This window comes from Lissotriton helveticus, chromosome 8 (genome assembly GCF_964261635.1).
Source record: "Lissotriton helveticus chromosome 8, aLisHel1.1, whole genome shotgun sequence".
NCBI classification, from domain to species: Eukaryota; Metazoa; Chordata; class Amphibia; order Caudata; family Salamandridae; genus Lissotriton; species Lissotriton helveticus.
Window position 1 is genome coordinate 47261655 of NC_136069.1, and position 27145 is coordinate 47288799.

General features: G+C 43.7%; 1 protein-coding gene across 1 annotated transcript in view; it reads left to right on the top strand.

Annotated features, from left to right (window-relative positions):
• The window catches only part of LOC144772331 (uncharacterized), a 176654-nt gene that overhangs the window by 112159 nt on the left and 37350 nt on the right, over positions 1–27145 (top strand). Inside the window, exons 8-9 of the mRNA XM_078656571.1 lie at positions 23137–23262; positions 25323–25409. Of these exons, the coding sequence (XP_078512697.1) occupies positions 23137–23262; positions 25323–25409 (213 nt within the window). The remainder of the gene's footprint in view (positions 1–23136; positions 23263–25322; positions 25410–27145) is intronic.

Consider the following 27145-nt stretch of genomic DNA (forward strand, 5'->3'; position numbering starts at 1 on the left):
TGCAGAATGAGCTTTGCGTGTTTGGTTGTTGTTTTGAGTTTGGTATCTGTACATTCCCTGATGACTTGGATGTTTCTATGTTTTTCGATTGTGTTCTTGTTTTATGGACATGCAGCATGCAACCCTTTGATGGTGTTTAAGAAGTTCCTCCTTTTTTTCCTGCATGCGGTTGCCACCATGTGCTATCCATCTTAGGTGGTCAGGAGGTGTAGCTCTGCCTTGGATGTTGCTGTTATTTTCTGGTTTCATTTGTGCTCTGAGAGTATATCTAAATTGTTTCAAGGAATTAAGTGCTAGTGTTGTTGTTAACTATGAGTTTCTGTAAGTTACCTTATTTATTTGCTGTGTTGAAAAAGGGAGTTGTGTTGTGTGCCGTCTCCCTTGGTCCTTTGTATGCATCTTGTACAGTGGTGTCATGGTCTTGTGGTTATAGAATAGATGGGGTTTGTCCTACAAGGACCATTAGTACTGGGACATAATTTTACACCAATTAACTGAAACAGTTCATACTGAATAAATCACCCCAAAAAAATCCTGTTTAGTTGCACTGCTGCCACTGAAGATTTCTCGCCTGCGTTACTGAATTGCCAGGCCACCGCATCCAAACTGAACTTAATGCGCTGCGGGACAAGTTCACTTTCAGAAAAAAGACCGACATTGAACTCATCTTCAGGAGAGGACAAAGTGATTTGGTGGAGAGATGGTAATCACACCCCTTGCACCATGTGGTTGCCTGTTTGGTGAAAACGCTCCTGTGGGAACCCTCCATGTTGTAGGCTGCTTCCTGCGAGCCGTTTGAGTGCTTGCCTCCCCCATGTCAAAGTGTCGCCAATCATCATACTGTGATTTACCTGACTTGATACTTACTTCTTCTTCACATTTTATGAAATGCATTTAGTTGTTCCACATAACCTTTAGCGTGATGGGGAATTATAACTTAACTTTTACCTCCAAACTCTGAAGTTTGCTACTTCTTTTCACAAGAACCCAATGCCTTTCCTCAGTTGCCTACATCAGATCTTATCAAACAAGAAAATGTGTTGTACGAAACGCATTTGACCTTTAATGCAGATGAAAGTATAGACTCTTTCACCAAAAAGTTGCAGAAATGAACAAGTATCTTTCCGGATCTCATCCAGTTTGAATTTAATTGGAAAGGGTCTCTATGCACTCTTTGTATCTCCTGCTCCAAATCCGCTTGAACTGACCCCTTGAAGATCTCTTCTTGTATCCAGACATCCTGCTCTCTGCCCCTCCAGGGACATTAATGATCTTAATATTGCTCCTCCTTGCCTGATTCTCCAGTCTAGTGAGTGGTGGATAGCTGTGTCTTGAATTTTTAGCTGGACTATCTCACATGAGTTCCCCTCAGCACCCAATCACGTTTTTGCCATCATGTTTTCCAAAGCAGTAATTCTACTTACTAGCTCCTAATTTTTATTTTGTAATCTTTTTATTATGCATTTGAAACCAATATGAAAAAGATAAGCAGCAGTTGCGCCTCCCACCCCCTGTCGCAGTGAGCGCTAAATCGCTGCAATACAGAAAAACTGTCCTGAATGTATGATGTCAGGTTACATATTATCAACTAGATTATGTCTCTTCCCTTCATCCTTGTGTGACCCCTCCAGTAACTATAGTCTCTTCTATCCAATCATGGGTTTTGTTCCACAAAGTAAAAGCATGCATTGGTGGCCTGATCTCCCTTTTCAGTCCTCCGAATGCTTGTGCCACTGACTCCATATCTTTATGTGCCTTTGGGGACATCCCCATGTCTTGTAGGTAGTTTATTCCTCCTGTCTACACCGCTCCATCTCGAAGCTCCATTCCTGTACTGTTGCAGAGCTCGAAAAATAATAAAATTTTTACTAGACCTGCAGGTCTAGTAACTTTCATTATCTACTCGACCTAACTCTAATATACTCGACCCGTGAACTGGTCTCAAATTATGTGATTTTAGGCAAATATTTTGTCATATAGAGCCGCCTTTTTCTTCATTTTCACATAAGAGAGCACCATAAAATATGCAAGTTCACTATTTCTGCTGTACAAAAAACTTATTTACTAGACTAGATGTTTGCTCCATGTATACCCAAAATCGAACCCATATATATGGGAACCCATGATTCCGGGCTTGCTTCTTTGTTCACTAATAGCATTATCATCTGGGCAGGAGCAGTAATAATTCACAGTTCATGTTTAAAAACTCACTTTTCATAAATATATTATGAAAACATGATGTGGTAGTGCATTGTCATTTACAGATTGGATATTTTCCATTGAAATCGTCACAAAACTTTCCCACTTAGCATGCAGTTTTACTGATAATAGCGCATAAACAATTTTTGGAAATAGGGTTTCAGCAAAAATATAAAAAATTTGCACATCACCAAGTAAAGTGTTCTAATTTTTTTAGATCCTTTAAAAATATTTTTTTTCAGCACATAATTACTGCTCCTGCCTAGATGACAGTGCTAGTAGTGAACCCTGGTCCAGATGTACGATCAGTCCATTTTGCGATTCGCAAATTGCGACGTTTTGCCACTCGCAATTTGCAACTCACAAAATGGAATGTATGACAGTGTCTGAGACACTTTGGGATTCTCAAATTGGTCGCAAGGGACCTGCCTTATTAATATTCATAAGGCAGGTCGCAATTTGCAACCCATTGGGAATGGCATACAAACACAGGGATGGTGGCCTGCTGGGGACAGCAGACCCCCATGTCTCTGTTTGATTTTTTTTAAAAGTAACTTTAGTTTTTCAAATGCAGCTCGTTTTCCTCAAAGAAAAAACGAATGAATTTAAAAATAAAAATAAACTTTTCCTTTTATTTTTTAAGGGCAAGCAGTGGTCTGCTCTTAAAAATATTTTTGCACCCCTTCCTGTTTGCAAGTTACTTATCACCTACTTGAAGTAAGCGGTAAACTTCGAGTGTTTTGCGACCAAAACAATAGTACATACCATTCAGACTCGCTATTAGGAAAGGATGCCCTTGGCACTCCCCTTCCTAATAGCTTCTCGCAAACACTATTTTCCAAGTCACCTACTCGCATAATAGCGTTTGTACATACCACCACCCTTTTTACGGTCGCAAACGGGCCGCTTTCCTGTTTGTGGCCGCAACAAAACGGTTGTAGATCCACCCCAGAGAGGAAAGCCAGGGATCATGTGTACCCTACATATGGGCTCAATTCTTGTTATACATAGAGCAAACCTTTAGCCTTTTAAATAAAAATAAAAATTTTGGACAGCAGAAATAGTGAACTTGCATATTTGAAGGTGCTCTCTTATGTGATAATAAAGACAAAGGCGGCTCCATAAGACAAAATATTTGCCTTGGCTTCTTGGTGCAGCACCTGCCTGTGGTTTTCTCTGAGTTAGGGCAAGTGATCTGCCAGGTCTGGATTAGGCGTCCCCACATAAGTCTCCTCCCACAGCTGTATCTCCTTCTCTAGTTCCAGTAACTTTGCCAATCTATTGCATCACTTTCCTGTAACGTGGGAGAGTAAGCAACCCCTTAGTATAGTCCTGTAAGCTTCTCAGAGAACCATCTCGGAGGCCACTGATCCCTTGTTTAATCAAAAGTAATCAACCGTTGTGTCCTGTACAAATCTTCGGGTGACCCAATTTATCAGTTCCTAGGGGTCCAGCCAGCACGGGTGTGCCCGCCTGGCCTCCCCCTGGTGCCAGAGTTAAATAGACAGCAGGGAATGGTCTGCACTACCTCTTGGGAGTGGTTTTTCTTTCGGAATCTGCGCTGTTGCTTCTAAGAAGTAATCCAATCGTGCCAAGGAGTAGGAGTATTGCCTGACGCCTCTGTGAGTGGCCTGCCAGAGGTCAGCCAGCTCCAGGAATTCCATAAACCTACAGAGGTGTGTGTCATCTTTGGCTGTCGTCCCTGTGTGAAGCACCCTGTCTATGTCTCCCTGTAGGGTGAGGTTAAGGTTCCCACCCCTAGCAGAACATAAGGAATTTCATCCAGCCAGTACCCCGTCTTCTTCAGGCGGTCCCCCTTGGAGGCCATGGGGCAGGTACAATCAACCTTTCCCTATTCCACATTACCTGCTCTGCTTCCCAGCACCCCAGGGGGTGGACTCATGTTTTGTCCACTAACAACGGGAGAGACCTGCAGACTAGGATCCCAATTCCTCTAGACCCAATGGAGTAGTCTGCATGGACCTAGTTCTTGTATCAGCATCTGCCCAGGAATGCACAGTTATTACAAGTTAAGTGCTTCTCCTGCAGGTCAGGGAGTGTCATGTCAGATACTTCATCACTGCCCCTCGTTTCAGCTTATTGCCTAGACCGTTAACATTCCATGATAGAATTTTAAGGTAGGTGGGTCCTTTCACGACCAGAAGCTCAGTCTGTGAAATCTCTGGGAGTTTTTCAGGTGTTCCGTAGTAAGCATCTCAAGCCCCACCAATCCATTGTCACAGCACTCTGCCGCAGCCCCTCAAATGTCCCCATTCCACCCGCCCTCATTGCCACCTCATGCTGTGAGTTTGCAACTACCCACCTCCTCAATGCCGGGTTTCCCATCACCCACCTCAAAATGTAACATGCATTACCAGCCGTTTAAATTGTTTAACAAAGCGTGGCCTATAGGGGGTTCAAACCCCTCTGGCATGGTCTGTGGCCACTTATCAGCAGTCTGTTTCAAGTTGTGAATCACCTGCCCCATCCATTTGTCCTCATCATTACAGGATCTCATCTTCAGTCATGTGGCTAAACACGGACAGGAATGACTCCTCAGTTTCCCCTCCATGAACAACCATGCCCTCGTCTGTTTGCCCAGACTCTCCATTCACCGCCTCCCAATGGTTTCACGAAGGCATAGGGCAGCCTCCCTGTAGCGCTGCTACAACTTTGTCCCTTTCCATTTGTGCTTCAACCTCAAGCGGTGGCACAGACGGTGTTTCCGCTTCTCTGTTTACCATCTAGGAGAGTGTTCTGTGCCTCGAGTGTCAGGGAGTGATTGACCTTGTCATTCCGGCCAGTCCCATACCTCCCCTGCTGTATCAAAAAAATATTTTCCCTATTAATTTGTAATGCAGAGGTGAACCATGAATAGCAGGGCATACTTAATTTTGAGATGGTGCAGGTGCAGTTTCACTGCAAGATATATTTCTTGCTGGAGTTGCTCTGCAGTCGTGTAGTCTGGATAAATGCTGACTGATTCTTCAATTATCTAGGGTCCATGACCATGCAGGCTGAAGGATATTTTCCCCATCACTTAAGTTCAGTAAGAGTGCCATGATCAGGCTGGGGTGTGCCCCTGGTGCTGGGGGTGTTCCGAGTACCCAATGTACAGTTCAGCACAGAGCCCATCTGCACGTTCAGATACCCCCACCAGGTGAATGTTGTTGCACAGGGATCGTCTCTCAGCGCCTCCAAGCTTAGATGTGAGAAAATCCTTGTCCTTTTGCAGTTCGCACAATTTAGCATCATGATCCATAACCGTTGGTTGCAGTTGTACAACCGTGGATTCCACGGTGGCCGTTCTGTCTGCCAGCTTTTTGTTATCCGCCTGCAGTAGACCCACATCTAATACTACTGATGCAGTCTTCTGTTCCAGGGTATCTTTGGTGCCCCAAATGCCTACCAGAATGGTGGCAGTGTTGGCATTTAGATTCAATTTGTCCCTTTCTTTGATGAGCCATCCACCAGCCTCCCACCCCTACCCCCCTATCTCAGCCGGGTTGTTTGCAGACAATTGCTTAGACAGGGCAAGCGTTCCCACCGAGATTGCCCACCACTCTCCAGACACCACACCAGACCTCAGAATTTCTAACTTCGGGTAAAGGGGTGGTGGCACCACCAGCCAGCTGGACACCATCTAGGATGGCAGAGAGAGGGTGTCCGGTGGGGCTGAGGGTTTGGGCTAGCTCCCCAGGTATACCATTGTTGTTGCAGGGGTCTGGCCTCCACTGCAGCTAGAGACAGCGTCCTCTTCATCCCCGCTGCCCTGGCGCGTTTACCCTTGCTAGTGTCCTGCCTCTGGTTCATAGTCGGTGGGGAGAAACCACAGTATGAAGGCCGGCCCTTGCTGCATATAGCCAGACCGGCGCACCCTTCTTGCCCCTGCAGTCCCATACAAGACTATGAGGTTCAGGTCCTCAGGGACCTTCAGCTCCTGCTGCCCATGGAGATGGGAAGGGGTCCAAGCTGCCAAGGTTGCCGCCCCTCAGAGGTGTACCACCCGAGAATCCGCTGCTAGGTTCTCTCGAGCCTGTACAAGTCTGCTTCATGGTCTCGGAACCCCTGCTACACACTGAACCCTCGTCTGGTCTCGAGGGCTGGCTACACTGGTCGCGGCCTCCTCCTTCCCTCCATGCAACTTCTCTAAGGCCACTGTTGCAGCCGCGCGTTTCCCTCTGCACTGCCTATGTGTCAGGGCGGCTGCTGCTACACCTTCATTCTCGAGCCCTCTGTATCTCTTTCAGACAGAGTGCCGGACTCCTGTGGTCCACTGTTTGCAGAATTCCCCCACATATATGAGGTGGGGTTCCCCTCTCCAACCGCTGGGGGCTGTTGAGAATGGGTATCCATCGGGATCCTTGCGCCAGCCAGCCTTACGCAACAGGAGCTTGGCTCTAGGCGTCAGACTCCATTGCTGCTGTGACCACGCCCCCTAGTTCATCAGTTTTTTAGTTCATTGGCTATTTCTTTCAAATATTGTTTCCAAGTTCCTGTAACCCTTATCCTGTGCTTGTTGAACTATTGATATAATTCTACACAAATCTTTATCTCTAGCCACTACCGCCTGTGCTTAAGATGGCACTTCTAGTGACATAACTGAGTAGAGGGTGTCTTAAGCACCTTCCCCATCTCCCATTTTCGCCAGTATTATATAATTTTTCCACAACTCATTAGACTCGAGGGGACCCCTTCCACATTCATGCTCACTAGCAAATTCCAAACCTGTAACCTTTGAAGTATATTCCTATATCAATGGATTACCTGTCAAATCAGTTTATGTATGCTCTTGACATGGAACTTCTCCCACCTCTTCAACACCTGCCATATTTACAACTGCTTTCCTACATGGGTCTGTAAGCTCGCCAACGTGCTCCAAAACTTGACTTGCTGCTTTGTCCTTGGTGCTGTCGTTACCCCTACTTACAGCTTCCTTATTATCCTTTCTCCAATATAAAGATAGATCTTAGAGATGGGGTGGGCTTAAGTGCCTTTGGGTTACTGACTTTACCAAAGTTTTAGACTCTGTTTTTTATTATCAAGCTACTTCCCTCTTTCCAGGCGTGGTGTCTCAAAGCTGGCTCCCTTCTCAAACTCTCCTGTGTTCCTTATTCCAGTAAGAGATTCTATACACACACTTTCTGACCTCAGTGGATATTGATTCCGTTTTCTTACAGTATTCACATCAGCTCAATTTTTCTGTACATTATCTTTATTGCCTGCTGGAACTTTAAATAAAATGTCTACCGGGCTGCTTACTCTCGCAGCTGGGGGAACCTCTACAGGTTTCACTGAGCTTTTCTGATTAGTACCGTGCAAAGACAGCAGTAGGTGATTGGGTTTCACCTTTTTCTCTTGGTTCCTGTGTGCCTGAAGCAGTAACTCATTGCATAAGAAGGCGGTGTCATAGGAGAAGGATGGGGCTAGGAGTCAGAGGACCTTCTAATTATTTTGAGGCTCATGGCAAAGGAACTTCTCTTAGAACATTTTGTCTGCTGATTTTGGTGTAACTGTCTGCTATACTAAGTTGCTAGTGCATGCCTGCCTTCGGATTATAGGTCCAAACATTTAACAGATTTTCAAGGATTCACTTGAGGAAATGTAGGACCGTATTTAGAGTTTGGCAGATGGGATATCCTTCACAAACATGGCAAATATCCCGGACACCATATGATAAGCGAATTAAAGTCTATCGCGCTTGTAACACTGTGGACAGGAGATCCTTCACATTCTGACTGACTATACCATCAGACAAATGCTAAATATCATTCCTTGGATATCGATGGCTAACAGTCTCTGAGCAGAAACCTCACTGAGTTTTGTGCACATTGTTAAAAGACACAACATACCTTCTAGAGGCATTTACTGTGCTGTGTATAGTGGAGTTGCAGGTGTGAGCGCGCGAATGTAAGATATGAATGTTAAACGGCTTCCACCAGGATTTTGTAGGAGGGCAAAGCTGAACTCACTAGTAAACACAACCCAGTTTACATCTACTTGGCAGAATATGCACAGTGGAACCCCGCAGTGGAATATACCGCAGAAGGAACCCCTGGTAGGAAACTCTCTGCATGGCTTCTTTGTCAATTGTGGAGTGCAGCTGCCGTCGAGGACCAACCGACTAATGCCTTGTCCTCTGTGTACAGATCACTGGCTAACTGGCTCAGGCAGAGTAGAAGTTGATAGACTTGCCTGCCGAGTAAGTGTCTCGCAAAATAAGAAATGCTTACCTCTGATTTCTCTCTTTAGGCGCTAAAGACATGTGGGTCGATTTAAGCTGCTAGAACTCCACGGCACAGGAGAGAATCAGCACTCAGACCAAGACACTCCGCACACCACCATGCTGGCTGTGGTGAGCATCTCCAAAATGGTGCCTTGTACCAGTCCTCCGGCGAAGGACATTTCCCTCTTCTGGACACAAGGATTAGATGCCCTCCTTATTGAACAGCTTCTCTGCAATCGATTCCTTCTTGGTAGTTAGTTGGTGGAATGTCAACACACACAACCTACCTCATCTGTGTGGTAAATAAATAATTAATTACCGGTTCTATTTTTGACTGGATACAATATAAACAGATAGCTCAATAAATAAGAGTCAAGATTCGAGGTAGTTGGAGTTTTTTGCAGGATTTAATAAAGCATAAAGGACAGCAACAGGACAACCTGCACGGGAATAGGATGGCAGCTGCCGGGGGCAGGATCTGGACAACAGCTAACTTTAATAACAGTGCATAACATATATATACTAAAACAATTGCATTATATTCAATACAGTAGGCGTAGCAGTGGGCGGGGTTCGTAGCAGTCGCGAAAGATAAGGCATAAAGTAGGTGTAACAAGAGGCGTGTACATAGACATGTGATGTGTATGTAACAGAAGTGTCATGAATGGGGCGGAAACATGGAGGGGGCTACCTAAGGAGCCGGGACCTCTAACCTAGTGGTGCGCGCAAGCTGGCAATGACGTATTACTAGGAGGAACTGGGGGCTATGACTTCTGCGCTAGAAGAGGAGACTAAAGTCTGGAGTGTCAGAGCGACATGTACCTAAACACTATCTAGTATCTGATGTTTAGAGAACATGTTGATAGAATCCAAAAGTTATCAGGGTAAAGGCTAACAGATTCTAAGACTGTTGCATGCATTATTCTACAGGTAGTGCGTGGCGAGGAATATTCTATGACCATTAATACAGTATTTCTCTTACATGGAGACATAAAGGCTAGACTATGACTGAAACTATTGCTGCGATTCAGTAGCTTAGGAATGCAGAGAAGGAGGGCTGGACTGATAACTAGAATCATAACATACTCTTGGCAGACTGGGAGGCAGAGCCAGGCCGAGCCGGGCACTGTGAGGCAGGAAGTAAGTGAAGGGTCAGGGATGCAAGTGGGGGCTGTATCGCTCCTCGGAGAGGGTTCAGGAGACAGGAGCTGAATCTGGTGTCCGGGCCCTTTTGAGGCCTAGAAACGGGGACTTTATTCTGAATTAACGTGCACACTGTGAAACGTGGCAACATAAGTTTACATAGGCCTAATACTCGTAGCTTTCACGATGACTGGAAACTGGCATACTAGAGTTGGACACAACTGGAATTGCGTCTTTAATCGATCATAAGGGAATACATATGCATATTGATCATGCACATATAACATAGGATGGGGAACACGTAGGGACACAGAACATGGCAAAATTTACTTTTCCACATTCCCTCCTTGTCACTACGTTTCCATCAGGAAACATCAATATTCATGATACCATCTATCATTTCATACAGTATCATCTGCTCGTCTCGAATTGTCTTGGAACGGGACTTAGGACTAGGACTAGGAATACAGGATGTAGCACAAATGCCACAAATCGCAGGGCCACATTGTAAACAGAGGCAGCAACTGAATATGATCATTACTGCTATACCTAGGAATGACAATACTTTCCATCCCTAGGCAGAAATTATACTCCAGAGCCAACCGGACCATGTCCAGGTGCCTGGATTCTGGTGTAACTGATGGGCAATTTTATGAAGTCTGGTTATAGCTGAATAAACAGACGGCGCGTTATTAGGAATGAAAATGCAACAACTAGATCCGATGACTCTACATGCTCCTCCTCTATCGGCCAGTATGACGTCAAGAACGAGACGATTTTGGAGCACGACAAATCTCATAGCAGATTGCTCTTCGGTTAGGTTACCTAGAGCAGAAGTAGTCTCATTCACTACTGCTTCAAGGGTTCTGGTTAACCTACGGATTAACTTACTATTCTGGATAGGTCCTATAAAGAAGAAGAAACCTTTATTGAAGTCTGTATACTGTTCTAGAGTAGTTTCAGTTTGATCGACAATTGGGGACTCAATCTCCCTTCTATGTCTAATGTGTACTAGATGTGTGTTTCTATGATAATCAGATGGGGCTAGAAAAACTGGTGGCAGTAGGAAGGCAATATAACATGTTCCATCCCAATCGAGGGGCAGACGAACATATGCGGTCTGACCACAAACAAAATAAGAATGACGTGAGGCTTTGAAAATAGATTTCCCACTGTCACTATACTTGACAATAGTAGTACAATCACTATGTCCTACATGTGCGGAACCATTCTTTCTGACACATAATTCGCCTTTGACTGGTAGTACTGAAATAGCAGGCAAATCTGGAGTAGTATCGGACTGAACATTCAGGACCATGAAATTCGAAGAATAATTACCTAAATCATATACTTCATTTTCTAGATCTAACCCTGTTCTATGGGTGAGACCTTGCTTGTCTGGAAAACATGTACTATTCAGAAGGGACATATCAGTTGAGGATGACGTTAACGTGGACCATGCTCCACACGAACCATTATGTGAAAACGGATAAGGAAAGAGTGGCAGAACTCCCTTCGGTGTCTGGAAAGGGGGGAGTCGACCACACACCCAACAATTAGTGGCATTGCTGGTCTGGTGTGAATAGTGTAACATTCTAATAAATGTGTTATTACGCATAGCAAGACGATAGGATAACTCGTGAGGAGGCAGATCACTAAATGTGTGCTCTGCTGTAGCATTAGAAAACTTATTTACATGAGAAATTGGAAAACATAAATGTAATGCATAACTTGTGCAGGTAACCATAAAACTCAAAAATAGAAGAAAACATAGAACAATGATACATTTGATAGAGTTTTGACTAACTCTCTCACTATGGGGGTCTATCTCATACATGTCAGAAACCTGTCTAACCGTTTCACCCGAGGGGGACTTAGACAATTAAACTGGCTGACTTATTTTACTAGACCTGAGTTTCTTTTTATACTCCTGCTGCGGAGTTTCCTCTAACAGGGGAGGCTTGGATTCAGAGTCAATTTTTAGGCAGTCCTTAGAAATGGAACAGTCCTTTGAAAATGTTTTTTCACGAACTCCATGGAATTTCTTGACGTGGGACAGGTGGACCCACCCCTTGCGACCTTCCAACTTCACGGCCGTGCGGGTGGTCAGAAGGACAAGTCGTGGCTCTTTCCAACGAGGTTCCAGCGGACTTGAACGATCAAAGTTCCTTACAAGGACAAGGTTTCCTGGAACGATTTCATGCGGTTTCACCTCGGTATTGTCTGGAAATGCGGCGGCAACCTGTGAACGACAAGAGTGTAGGGCAGACATCAAGGAAGCTAGGTAATCTGTCAGCATATTACTGGAAACATCTGTAATACTGCGGGGTCTAGGTGTACCCCACATATTTGGGGGGCGGCCGAATACGACCTCGTACGGGGACAGACCTGATCTGGAATGTGCGACCATGCGCATATAGAATAGAGCGACTGGCAGAGCTACTAGCCAGTCTACTCCTTTCTCTTTACATATTTTGGCAATTCGGATTTTCAGGGTCTGGTTATGTCTCTCTACGAGACCGGCTGCTTCAGGATGGCGTACACAATGAAACTTCCACTGGTACCGTAACAGAAGGGAAACATGCTTCATGAGTTCAGATGAGAATGGCTGGCCGTTATCTGAATACACGACCCTAGGGAGTCCATAACGGGGGAAAAATTCACGAACCAACTGCTTGGCAGTGGTCGCAGCTGTGTAATCTGGAACTGGATATGCCTCTGTCCACCTGGACAAAGCGCATACAACTACGAGGACATACTTGAAACCTCGACATCGCTCCATCTGAATATAATCCATCTGGAGGACTTCAAAAGGGTGGTCAGGAGGTTGGAATCCACCTTGTTCCACCGGGACACTTTTACCTGGATTGAACTGACAACATATCATACAGGTACGGACTTTCTGCTTGGCTGCAGCTCGTAAGTGCTTGTTGAACCAAATGTTCTGGATACTGTCTAACATAGCTTTTTCTCCTAAATGTGCAGGACTATGTGCGGTATTAATAATGACTTGAACCATTGAGTCGGGGAGAAACCATGTGGCTTTTCCCTTCGTCAACCATCCCTGATCTGTCTGGACCCCTCCTTGTTCGGACCATTTCTTGATTTCATCGGGAGTAGCATGTAACTGGATATCTATGACATCTTGTGTAGGGTCCTTAACTGTCATACAAGTAGTCTGTTCTGAAGTGAATGTCTGTGTCGTGTTAACTGGAATGTCTGGGGTCTGAGCTGTGAGCTTGGCTGTTCGGTCTGCTAGATCATTACCTTGGGAAATAATGTCAGTGACTTTCGTATGTGCCTTGCACTTCATGATAGCGATAGCTGTCGGTAAATGTATTGCATCTAACAGAGCTTGAATGAGGAGACCATGCTGAATCTTGGTTCCATGAGAAGTCATAAAACCTCTTTCTTGCCAGAGCACTCCAAAGTCGTGTACGACTCCGAATGCATAACGTGAATCTGTGTATATGTTTACTTTCAGGTTCTTGGCACGTATGCAGGCTTGGGTCAGAGCGACTAGCTCTGCTGCTTGAGCGGACAGGGTGTCAATACGATGTGTCTCTATAACTTCAGTTTCAGTAGTCACTGCATACGCGGCTACTAGTTCTCCTGTACTTGTTCTCATACATGAACCATCCACATAAAGTGTCAGGTCGGGATCAGGTAATGGAATATCTGTCAAGTCTTGTCTTGGCTTTGTCATGGTGTTAACAACTTCCACACAGTCATGTGTGGCAGGATTTGAAGTAACTGACGGTAACAGTGTAGCAGGATTCAGAACGTTGCAGCGTCTGATTTCTATGTGTGGCTGGAACAGTGTCAATTCATAACCTGTTAAACGTGCAATTGTCAAGTGCTGAGTCTGTGTTCGGTTTAAAAGAACTTCCACGGAGTGTGGAACTTGTACTGTCAGGGAGTGTCCTAACACTATGGAATCACTTTGTCTGATAGCTAGTGCTGTGGCTGCAACTGACTTGAGGCACGCAGGCAGAGCCTGGGCTACTGGATCTAGTGTGCTCGAAAAATAAGCACAAGGCTTGTATTGTCCTGCTTGATCTTGTGTGAGAACAGATAATGCTGTACCTTCACGTTCTGTGACAAAAAGTGTAAAAGGCTTACTGTAGTTCGGTGTTGCTAGAACAGGTGCTTGGCATAAGGCTTTCTTTAATTCATTAAAAGCAAGTGTATGTTCGGATGTCCAAGGGAGGACAGTCGATACGGCTGCCTCCTGTGTCGTTAACTGTATCAGTGGCTTGGCTAGAAATGCATACTGAGGAATCCATTGTCGGCAATAGGAAGTGAGGCCGATAAAAGCTCGTACCTCTTTCTGGGTCTTGGGCTGAGGAAGACTCGCTATTAACTGGATACGGTCAGGTGTCAACTGCCTACCCCTCTTGGACAGTAAGTGTCCTAAGTAGACCACTTGCTGGACACAGAATTGGAGCTTCGAAGGGGACACCTTGTGCCCCATCTCGGCCAGGAAATACAGAACTGTAAGTGACGCACGTTCGCAGTCACGTTCAGAACGGGCTGTGATCAGTAGATCATCGACATACTGGAGCAGGGCAGTGTCAGTTGGCATGTGAATATTGTCTAGTTGTCTCTTGAGTGCTTGACTGTAAATACTAGGACTTTCTGTGAAACCTTGAGGAGCTCGTGTGAATTTATAGCTCCTTCCATTTAAACAGAATCCGAAAAGGAACTGGCTGTCTGGATGAATTGGGACACTGAAAAATGCATTCTTGAGGTCGATGACAGTAAAGAACGTGGCTTCGGAATCAATGGCTGTCAATAGGGAAGAAATATCTGGAACAACTGGGTACTGGGGAATGATACATTTATTAAGTTCTCGAAGGTCAATCACTAATCGATATACTGGAGGTGCGTTTGGATCAGTACGTTTCATGACTGGAATGATAGGAGAATTACATACATTGGAGTCAGTTTCTACAACCACTCCTTGAGCAATGAGCTCGTCAATAATTTTGGATAAGGCTGCTACAGCCTCAGGTGGCAATCTGTACTGTCTTATTCGTGGCAAGACTATACCTGGTTTCAGAGTCACACGATGGGGTGTGATGTTCATACAACCAACATCAGTGGGACCTTGCGCCCATAGATGCTGCGGGACATTCAGTAATCTTGGATCAAAATCACGTAATACATAGTGACCCTTAAAGTCACGCAAAAACAAACGTACTCCTTCTGGGGAGCAGCAAATAACCGCACCTAATTCTTTCAATGTCTTGATGCCTAACAAATTTTCTGGACAGGACTTCGTAAATAACAAATCAGTAGTTCGGGACAATGGACCTACTTCTAGAGAAACTGGTTTCGAAATCTCGTTAACAATTGGCTTTCCTGAAAATCCAAGGGAAACATTTCTTGAGCCTGAGAGCGGAGCCCCTGGAACCTCGTCATGACTGATAGTAGTCCTACTTGCCCCTGTATCAATCAGAAACTTTCTGTCTTTCCCTAATACTTGACTGTGAACATAGGGACCCTCTTGATCTACAGGTATCTCGATGAGAGGCAAGCCTACCTCCCTCTCTAGGCTGTTTCATGAATACTGCTGGTACTCTGGATACTCAGATTGTGCGTACTGGTACATCTGCTGTGTAACATGCTGTGTTGCAGCTATAGGCTGCGGTACTGTAACTGTCTGTTGTGCATTCCGTGGTAACTGGGAAGTCTGTGTAACTTGTTCTTGTCTAGGCGGACGTGGTCTCTCTTTAGTCTTACCAGTAGCTATGTTGTGTTTCAGGACTGCACACTCGTTTATAAAATGACCTGGCTGTTTACAATAATTGCAGGTCCCTTTAACAGGAACTGCAGGATGACTGGCTTGATTCATACCCCTCTTCTGACTGTCTTGAGGAACAGATTGTGCAACTAATACTTTTATTTTCGTGTCTTTCATACGTCTCCTTTCGTGTTCTTGCTCTTCCCTAATTCTATTCTGGTGGTACTGAAGCATCTGAAGCATTTGTGACGGAGTATTAGCTTGCCAGGTACTTTCGACTTTCAGAACTCGATTTTTAACTTGTGGGCTTGAATTCTCGACTAGTTCAGTAACAAAAAGATGAGGGTATGACTCGCTACTTGTTTTCAAACCACTGTTAATAATAAAACATTTCTCGAATCTAGAATAAAAATCACTAGTATCTTCGTCTTGTTTCTGTTTACAGGCTGAGATTGCATCCCAGTCTTCCTTTTTCGTGGTTAGTAACCTTGGCAAAACTTGTATCAACAACTCAGGTAATTCTTTACATCTATCTCCTAGACCGGTACCTGGTACACGTGTATTATCTTCAGCTTCTAGAGCTGCCCAATCTATCTTTTTCTCTCCCACCTCCCATTCTTTTTCTTTGAGTTTTTCATATATGCCTGCAGGCAACAGGACCTTTAACATTTTAATGATATCTGGATACGTGTATTCTCCCATACGGAGCATATCTTTTAATTCACGGTGGAACCCTGCTGGATCTTTGTCGTGACAGGGAATTAACTTTTTCATCTCTAAGAGTTCCATCTTGGTAATCGGGGTGTAAACAAATACTCGTTGCATTTCACCACCCGCTGTCCTAACTGGATGTACTTCTCGTAACGGATGCTGTCTATCTATGTAAAATGGTTTACTTTCTGGAGGTGAGACATGAACAAAATGCGGATTCAGAAACGTTCGGTATTTGTGGCGCTGTTCTAGAATGACACTAATTAGATCGGTACCTAGACCTTTCCATCTATACTGTAGTAACTCGTTCAGAACATCGTGTAACGGACCTGGATCAGAATGCTGACCCTCATACAGAGTGATGAGGTGCTGGATCATATACATACCCACCAGTCGCTGCTCGGCTGGGGGCAGTTTCAGAAACGATTGTGCCACTATCTCGTCTGGAAAAGTGGTAGAGTCAGTAGTCCATCGGACTGCTGATCGGGCTAGTTCTTGTTCATGCATGGTACTGAGTTCACTATAACCTATTCGTGATTTCAGAATTTTATCGGTAGCTTGGAATACTTGTTCTAGAGAACACTGTTCTGGAACTAGAGAAGGGAAAACTTTCTTGTGATCTAGGCGTGAATGTCGGTCGGAAAGTCTAGTTCTACCTACATACGCTATTCTGGAAGGATTCTCGTCGTCTACCTCTTCAGTAGCAGAGTCGTCTTCTTTCTCGCTTACTTGTGCTGCTTTGCGTTTCTCGTGTAACCTTATTATTTCCTTACGAATTTTCTTGTACATACTCTCTATACTACTTAGTGTCTTGTGTCTTCCCTCGGCTATATGATCACTCCATTTTGTCAGAACTCTCATTTCGGTCGGGTCTTTAGTCGGATAATCTTGTTCCCTTATTAAACAATTAATTAGAAACTTTAAAAGCATGAGCTGGGTCTCAGCTTTCCTTTGAGACATGGCTTCGCCAATACTTTCTGGGTCTGTTCCTGTACGGATGAAACGATATATTCTGTCTAGATCTTCTTTCATATTCGGTAGGGTGTCCAAATACTCGGTCACCCGTCTCACACGCAATGAATATATGACCATATTATCATCGCCTGGGACTGGATCATAACGGCATTCGGTAAGAGCTCGTTTGATATCTGCAACGGACTGAAATTTGGGTGTACGCTGTAACGCACGTTCATGTAACTCAAGTAGTGTCACACGTTTGTGTTGGGGCGGGGTACGAGGAGAACCTCCCCCCGCGGCCCCTAGACTGGAATCGTCGGTGTGTACTGTACGGGCTGGGAGAGTGACTGATGTAGCGGGTACTTGTACTGTAGGTTGGACCGGGGGTACCGTAACAGGTGCCCCGGTGGCTGGAGGAGCAGGAATTACATTATTTACAGGAGCAGGCGGAACAGGATTAGCATAATCTGGGACTGTGTCGTCCAAATAGGACGAGAGAAAAATATCAGCTGCGGTCGGTTTATGACGTAGCTTGGTCGGAACTAGTGGTGGCGGAAAATTACTAGATGCCTCCGGGGTTGCTTTTGGCAAGCCCTCGGCAAGGAGAGGGTACATACCCTTAATAAGGGCATTCCTCTGTCTGTCTGACTGTTCAGTTTTGACTCGTTCACCTATTTCGATTAGTTCCCTTTCTTGGGCTCTCTCTGAGGATTCTCTACTTAATTCTGCTTTTCTGAATTCTTTTTCGGTTCTTTTATGAGATTCTTTGCGCCATAACTCGATGGCATCTTTCTGTGACTGTCTGGCTTTCTTTTTCCATAATGCTTCTTCTACTCGCATGATGCACTCGGCATCCCATGTGCCTGATACAGGCCATCTATATTTCTCTTCGAGATGTCTGGTATAATCAGACCATAAATCTAGATATATTATGGCACTTAAGCCATGCTTATGATACATAAAATGACCTGGACTGTCCCTAGGCGGGACAGGGACTGCTTCCTCGAGCAGCCCTTGTCTGGTTTTTAACTGACGTAACTTAGAGAACAGAGGCATGATTTAGGCTGGAGTCTGGACACAATACAATACACGATAAACACAATAGTAACTTGAAGAAACAAATCACTCATACCACGACATTGAAAACACATTGAATGACATTAAAATAACAGTTCGGACAGAATATTACCTGGGATACTGAGAACAGAAACACATGAATTTCTCGAGAACGGAACTTACTAGAATTACTAGATGCACTGCTGAAACAGTACGAAACATACCGGTCCCATAAAGAGACACGTCAGGACCCGCATCCACCTAGGTGGACACTTCGTGTTGGATTTGCGTACCCAAACCCACGGACCAGAGACAAATTAATTGACCCTGTCTAGATACTACCCCAGCAACGGTACTCACCGGGCAGCAAGAACGGAAGGCCTCGGACTGGACTGGACTGCTACGACGACGGACGACGAACTTCGGACTTCAGTTACGGGTGGGCCTCCGGATACCTCGGACCTTGAACTCTCGGCTTGGGCTCTGGTCGGGACTCGCCGCGTTCCTCCACCGCCTCGTCTGGATGCTGGACCGCAACCTCCGTCTCCTCCGTGGGCCTGAGGGATACTTGAAGCAGAAATATCTGCACGTGCACAGTATGGTTCCGTCACGGCTGCAGAGGGTCAGGGGGCTTGCGTGGCTTCGCCGGCGCGTGGGGAAAGGGCAAGTCCCTATTCGGGCGCCATTATGTGGTAAATAAATAATTAATTACCGGTTCTATTTTTGACTGGATACAATATAAACAGATAGCTCAATAAATAAGAGTCAAGATTCGAGGTAGTTGGAGTTTTTTGCAGGATTTAATAAAGCATAAAGGACAGCAACAGGACAACCTGCACGGGAATAGGATGGCAGCTGCCGGGGGCAGGATCTGGACAACAGCTAACTTTAATAACAGTGCATAACATATATATATACTAAAACAATTGCATTATATTCAATACAGTAGGCGTAGCAGTGGGCGGGGTTCGTAGCAGTCGCGAAAGATAAGGCATAAAGTAGGTGTAACAAGAGGCGTGTACATAGACATGTGATGTGTACGTAACAGAAGTGTCATGAATGGGGCGGAAACATGGAGGGGGCTACCTAAGGAGCCGGGACCTCTAACCTAGTGGTGCGCGCAAGCTGGCAATGACGTATTACTAGGAGGAACTGGGGGCTATGACTTCTGCGCTAGAAGAGGAGACTAAAGTCTGGAGTGTCAGAGCGACATGTACCTAAACACTATCTAGTATCTGATGTTTAGAGAACATGTTGATAGAATCCAAAAGTTATCAGGGTAAAGGCTAACAGATTCTAAGACTGTTGCATGCATTATTCTACAGGTAGTGCGTGGCGAGGAATATTCTATGACCATTAATACAGTATTTCTCTTACATGGAGACATAAAGGCTAGACTATGACTGAAACTATTGATGCGATTCAGTAGCTTAGGAATGCAGAGAAGGAGGGCTGGACTGATAACTAGAATCATAACATACTCTTGGCAGACTGGGAGGCAGAGCCAGGCCGAGCCGGGCACTGTGAGGCAGGAAGTAAGTGAAGGGTCAGGGATGCAAGTGGGGGCTGTATCGCTCCTCGGAGAGGGTTCAGGAGACAGGAGCTGAATCTGGTGTCCGGGCCCTTTTGAGGCCTAGAAACGGGGACTTTATTCTGAATTAACGTGCACACTGTGAAACGTGGCAACATAAGTTTACATAGGCCTAATACTCGTAGCTTTCACGATGACTGGAAACTGGCATACTAGAGTTGGACACAACTGGAATTGCGTCTTTAATCGATCATAAGGGAATACATATGCATATTGATCATGCACATATAACATAGGATGGGGAACACGTAGGGACACAGAACATGGCAAAATTTACTTTTCCACATCTGGACCTTTGGTGACTCGTGTACTAAGAACAAATGTAATCAGGTTTATTGCCTCTTCATATTAGCCTCCCACACATCTAAAGTCCCTTGCATGTTTAGTATGAACCAAGTTGCAGCTAAGAGATAGCTGACTGACCGAAGCAAAGTCCTGCAGGCATGGGGGGGGTGTAGGGTATGCTCCATCTTCCCAGCTCCTCCCGTGGAGTGCCTTGGTAGCTGGAGAAGGCATATTCGAGTACGTTGTGGGAATGATTTGCTCTGTGGGAAGAGAGAGGGTAAGCTAATACTTAAATTACACGAAAGGGTTAAAATTGAGTCCTTTTGGGAGGGGTTCCATTCAGAACAAAATTAATTTAAAATAAAATATCTTTGGAGGTCACGTGGTCCTGCTTTGGCATTTTGTCACAGACCTAAGGCGTTGTTTTTCAGATGTAACTTTTGTAGGATTCTGTGCTGATGAAAGGATCCAAATCAGTTTTTGAACTGATAAAAAGAAAGACAGAATATGAAATCTCACCTAAGCGTTGGATGTGACGGTTCAATGTTGGTCAAACCTTACAGGAGGAATATTATCTAGATTTAGCTCTGGGGTACATTTAACCTATATCTACATCATTAGAACCCTCCTGACAAACAATCATTTGTAGAGGATATATCAGGAATACTGATTGAACAGAAGTAAAAACTGGTCAACATGTAGACGAGCAGGACAAAGATGGTTCTGCTCATTTTCACCCCTAAATTACTTCTGGGTGTGATGCTAATACAAAAGACCATTCTCTCATCAAACCAGCTAGATTTACTATTCTTTCTGTTTGCATGTTGCACTTTCCTCTCACTCTATTTCTGAGTTCCTCAAAGCCTCTAGATAGATGTTATTGAAGTGGATTTGCAATACATCTAGAAGTAGTTATTGGCAAAGCAATAAAACACTTTTATTGGCTTCAAGACGTCCATCTATACAGTTTGGTACACCCCGTTGTTCTCTTTGCTGCTCTTTAACCCTTGATCAGATGAAGAACATACGCTCTGTCGCGGCTGATGACTTCTTATTTGATAGTACTTCTCCTGTTTTCTAATCCAGTTGATTACATTGACCGGTGTACAAACTATGTGATAGTGGAGTGAATATGATGTTTGGCAAACTTGTGTTTTCAATATTACTGTAGGCAGACATAGTTGTGACTTTTATACATAAGGAAACAGAGCTATATGAAGGTTGCGGACAAAGTTAGGAACTTCAATCTATGTGGTAAACATCACATATTTGAAAGTTAATCTTTATTTCATTATACCCCAAAATGATTTGAAATAATATTAGTGTTCATTATTTTGAGCAGTTTCCCTTATATCCGCTGTTGTCCCTGCCTAGGGTTCACAGTACATCTCTGTTTGTTTCTTTGTTCTGGGGTCAGTAATAAAGCAGTTGACTCTGCTGGAGAGGAAAGCCATGAGCACATTGTCGGCTTCATTATTTGCATAGTGCTTAACACTAGTTCTCTTTCGAGTGCTACCAGTGTTGGAAATCAAAGCAAAGAAAGGTCATGTAATTTGCAAGTTCACACAATCTGGTGCGATGCAGGAACAGGTATAGGTACCTAGACCACAGCACAGTCAAGGATCCATTGCAGTGTTTCTTAACATGTGGTCTGGGAACCCCTGGGGGCCGCCCATGAAGCCTACTGAGGGGGTCCACGGCTTCTTAGATACTTAAATTATATTAACAATTTAATAAAGTGTATATAAGTAAAGAATCAAAATGTAAAACGGAAAATTGTAAAATGTTCTGTAAATGTGAAGGGATTTGAAATTGGAGACTTAAAAACTTTTTCGCAAACATGACGAATATATTACAAGTGCCATTGGATATGATGCACTTTTAACACAGCGGGTGGGTTCTCCGAAGTCTAAATCAAGTCCTCAGTTAATATCCTCAGATTGATTTGTGGGACCAGTACAAGTGCATCAAACAAAATATAGCATGGACAATGAGTCACCTCAATTGAATTTAGAAAGTTCCAACTTTCCCCTTAAAATCTTAATTTTTAAAATATTTTTTTGTGTGAATATTTCATCATTTGAGTATTTGATTAATGCTTGTTTCTGTATTTTTAGTGTATTGTTTTGCAGTTCAAAATCATCGAAAATGCTTAGGCCTGGCTCTCGCCTTCCAGTAATGACTTGTTAGGTGTCCCCGGGGTTACAGTAAGGATTAACTGGGGTCCACAGAATTTGACAAGTTAAGAACCACTGACCTGTTGAATAGATCACTTACTCAAGGACGGGTTCCTGGCCTTTGGAGGGCATTTATTGTATGTTAGTATCATGGAAAGGTCGCTCAGAAGGAGGAAGAGCCAGTCTCGTGCATTTGTCCATCTAAGAGAGTGTGAATTGGCGAAACTTCTGAGCATGTTTCTCTGGTTTACAAGTATGTTAGTTCAAGATAGTGCCCACGTTTTATGACATGTCACTTAATATGTGTATGCCACACAACATGTGGTTACCTTTCACACACTGAATTCAGTTGAGTGTATGACCCTGATGAATAGGACTGAGCTGTAGCTTTGAAGTGGCACAAACAAGAGTTCGTACCACTGAGGCCTTGATGTGTACAAAGCGTGGCTCAACTGGAACCATATGGCACAACGTTAAGTGAGCATATTTTATTCTACCATACGCCTATCTGTGTTCAGCTGCTGGTTATGATAAAAATGTTCATCCTCGATTAAATCTTTTTATTGACATTTTGTACACTTTTAGTTTTTGCGAATCACATATTCAGTTATACATATAACCCTAACATATTTGTCACATCTCGCAGAGATGGATAGCAAATGAGTACAGCAGTTTGGGTATCGCCTTTGGGTCTTCGAAATAATGTATAGGTCATTACATGTGTCCGGGTCAGTTATCCATGCTAGGAGCAATTTCAAAGGGATGAATCTCAATATTATACGACTTGAGGACGCAATATAAGATTACATTTAGCTAAGGAAACCCGGGGCTATAGTCCCCCTTTCCCCCCAACAAAACAACCTGTGAAACGGTCCAACAAAAAGATAATGCAAATGGCAAAAAAATGGGAAAGATTTTGGATCCGTACATTAGTACAATTGGCACTATGGGTAGCAGTGTGCCTCATGTTTGTTGTATATCTAAGGGGCCTATTGCATGTCTGCTTTCTCGATGACAATGTTCATTATTACAATCTTTCCTCCAGGTGCTGCTTGCGTTCCAGAATGTTGTTTCCGGAATCTCATCAAGGGAGTTGGTGCTTTTACACAAAGAGCAGAAGGAACTTCATGCAAATCTGATGAAGGAAAGCAACCAAATCTTGAGTCACTGGGTAAAGTCACACTGAAAACATTTTGTGTAGTTTGCAAAGTCCAAGAATTAACGCATACTTTTCCTGTTTACGGATCTCATAATGATGTTTGGAATAGTTCTTTGAACTTTCCTTCACTATCTGTGTGGATATTGTACTTGCATGGTTGAAGATATTTCTTAAAGTGGGAGACAAAAGCCAGTTGCTTCCAATTGTGTTTGTCACCTAGATCTGTTATTTGACGTAAAAGGAAGAAAGAATACTACACTAGCTCCATCATAGTCACAGCTGCTGATGGTCTCAGTTTTTGGGTTTATTCTAGTAGGTTCTACCTTTTCTAGGTAAGAGGTCTGGCAGACCCATTGGTAAACATCAGGGAACTTCAGAAGGCAGGGCTGCAGTTTCGTTCCCTTGCTCTGAAAGGAAGATTTTGTGTGGCTTTTCTAGGCGACATAGGTCAGCAGTGGGCAACACGTGTCCACGTCCTACAATGTATATTGTGCTTATGAGGTTAGCACTGAAAGTACTTTTTGGCAGATACATTCCTTATCCCACTGTTGAAGGTTCGATTGTGGCATAAGAGAGAGAATGGCTGAAACTTTTTGGGTTGGGTTTAAGGAAACATGTTGCCATCCAGTTCTCACAGTCCTCTAAGCCCCGCTCTTCCCAGGGTATGGCCTTTTATCTGTCTGCCATCAACAGATGAAAGCCGCTATAGACTATCTGCTCTTCGGGGGGTTCATTAAGAATCCGTGTAGTGTGATAGATTTTTTCCTTGCACTATGCTCACATTCTAGCCCATTTCCTCCCCTCCATCATCCCCCCTATACAGCAACACAGTAACAGAAGCCTACAAGTTGCACCTACAAAAGGGCTGCCGCCTCCACTGAGCCCATTCACTTGACATTACCTTAGAATAGATAATAACCACAACTGTTATCCACGCTGTTACTAGTATCCATCTACTACTATTTATAACTACGTGTATATTGGTTTTTATCCAAAATTTGTCATGTTACACGTATCAGTCAATAATCTTGTTTACAAATGCTTATCTTTAAGTTCATCCCCACGTCACCCACCTATTGTGAAGTCTGTCATTGTTTAGGATTAATCTCACTCTTGTTTATTAATTAAACTCCCCATATTTCCACTCTGTTTCTATTGGTTCATGACAGGCCATGTAATTCGAGTGTCAGTCTTTACATTTAGAGTGAACAATGAGTGTGTCTGCCAGTGAATGGTGAGAACCTTAGCAGACTGCACAGTGAAGACCATTCCCCAGTGAGTGAGATGGGTACACCTCTAATCACTAATCATACTGTTTTTTCACACACATGCAAATATGTCCACTCATGCTGTTTGTGCCTTGAGCATCGTATTTCATTTGATGTATATTTACTCAAGACAGGGGTTTCTTTACCTCTGTACTGCCGACCTACTGTAGTACGTTAATTGGAAGTTAAATGTCCTTTTTCTATTTATTAACTTAGGTTCATGCGTTGATTTGGAGAAAAGGTAGCAAGGAATTTCTGTATCTGTTAAATTAGGCGATTTCTTTTTTAATTAGTCTTTGGATTTTTGATTTGAGGGTGGTTCATTGTAATTTTATATGATTTTTTAGTCTTTCTAATGAGTGTTCCGTACAAATAGGGGCTAGTAATCATTCAATGATACGCATTGATTGTGAGTAAATGTGTTAAGATGCTGTGTGTCTTTTAATGTATTGAAAATTGTATTATATTATCACTCCAAGAAACAGAAGAGAACAAACTTAGGGGAGAGGAGAATAGGAGATTTAATATTAACACATATATTGTAATTAAACACTAGGTTTACTGTATTACTGTTACTATTATTGAACGTTTTCAGAAACCTTATGTGCATTATCAAGGTTCCAGATGAGTACCTTCTGTACCTTTACCCTGCCTCTCAGAGGCCAGCATTATTGCCCTTTTGGTACACTCTCTTTGATCAAAGCTGCATACATGACTTATATACAAGTTAATTAATAATTTCATAGCTCCTAACTATGATGCATCATTAATTGTTTATCATTTGTAATGGAGTTTACTTTTCAGCCTGTTCTCTAGGGCAAGAGTCAGATCTCTGCATGATGGATGACTACTCCCTGAGAGGAAGAACAAGCCCCCACAGTCCCTGCTCAGGTGAAGTATATATGTTTTTAGTTAGTTACATTACTGCAGCAGGACAGTCCGCCTTCCTAATGCTAGTGACCATTAAACCTGTTTATAGTCCATGCTTGGCTGTAATTTTTCATGGGACACCTTGTGATGTCAGAGAGGGTACAAATACCAGAGGCGATCTGCAGCTCTCCGTCAAACTAGAACAGCAGATGAGCCACTGAAAAATCCTGGAGGGACAGAGAGGAAGCAGCTTCTCTGCTTGTTGTGCTCATGGTGAATATAGGACAAGTTGCTATAGTTAAGAGCAGTGAACAGCGGCCTGCTCAAGTTCAGTTTTCAAGACCATGATACCCATTTGGTCTGCAATGCTATTAACTGTGTTAGTTTTGTATACAGTCTGCTGTTAGTATGGCATTGTATGCATAGAAATACCATATACATATATGGTGCTATCCATAGTATTTCTAGATTTCTATCGCTGCCTAAAGTCTGAAAATCACTCTGACAGTATGCTTTGGGTGTTTGGTAAAAGTGTATGATACAGCTTGGTTAGTGTGAGGCTTTGAATGTTAGACTAGTATGTTAACCAGGCAAATATCTCTTTGCCTTCATGGTGTGAAGGTGATTTGAGATTACAGGGCTCTGGATGCATAATATTGTGATAAGTTTTTTAAAGTTTCCTTTTTTTCTTTTTTTTTAAAAACTTTATTTTTGATTTTGTTGTACAGCATAACAGTGCATTACCATAAACATGCAGCAGGTCATACATTCCCAATAGACAGTATTTTCCGACCTCATTACATTCAAGAGGCAAATACCGATTTACATCCAGTAGGACACTGTTGGACCTGCGATGGGCAAGCCCAGCACAAAGGGGGTAGCTTGGCTCAAGTGACAAGGCAAGTGAAGGCTGTAGTGTTAAGCCGGCTCTGACCCAATAATAACTCCTTGTACATCCACACCAAAAAGAAGGACACCACACCACTGTTGTAGAAGAATACGATTCCTTTATATAAAAGTTCTTTGTTGTAAATAGGGTTGTCTTGGAAAGCACATATACATTTCTTTTGGTCATACAGTTCTGGTAATAAATAGTATTAATAAATAGAATAACTTCAGGAATGAGTATCAGAATAAATATCAGAATAAATATCAGAATAAATATTGGTTCATTTAAATAAACAACCACATGTTTCTTCTGGTATCGCTGCCACCAATTAAATACTTTCGAATCATTACATCTGCAATACGTTTCAAATGGGAAAGATAACTCTTACAGTTTATGCTGTTTTCAATGACCAGGTATACTGCTTCTCTGAGCACAAAATAAGGTTTGGGACTCCTTAATAATCACTCAAGGCGTATGCGCGTATATCTAGAAGGCAAGGAAACACAGTAAATACATCATTTGCACTCGGCGGTCACCGGGATAGGATCTCTGCTTGGCCGGTGAAGTCTATGCGCGTCTACGGGCTTTAGCACCACTTGAGCACAGGCGGCACCAGTTCTAAGTCATTAGGCTGACGAACGGGCTGCCGGAGAGGTCACACAACCTTCGCGCACAGTCAAGTAAATGCCGGTTCACAATTCCTTCACAACGCTGCATTCACTATGAGGAAACGGGCCCACCTCACATCGGCTGCAATCAAGATACGATTCAGTCGGGCACAGCACTCCTCTCGTTAGCGACGGGGCTCTCAGGGGCTCCACGGACCTCCCTCCGACTTCCGCATACAGGGTGGTTCCCGCCCACAGCT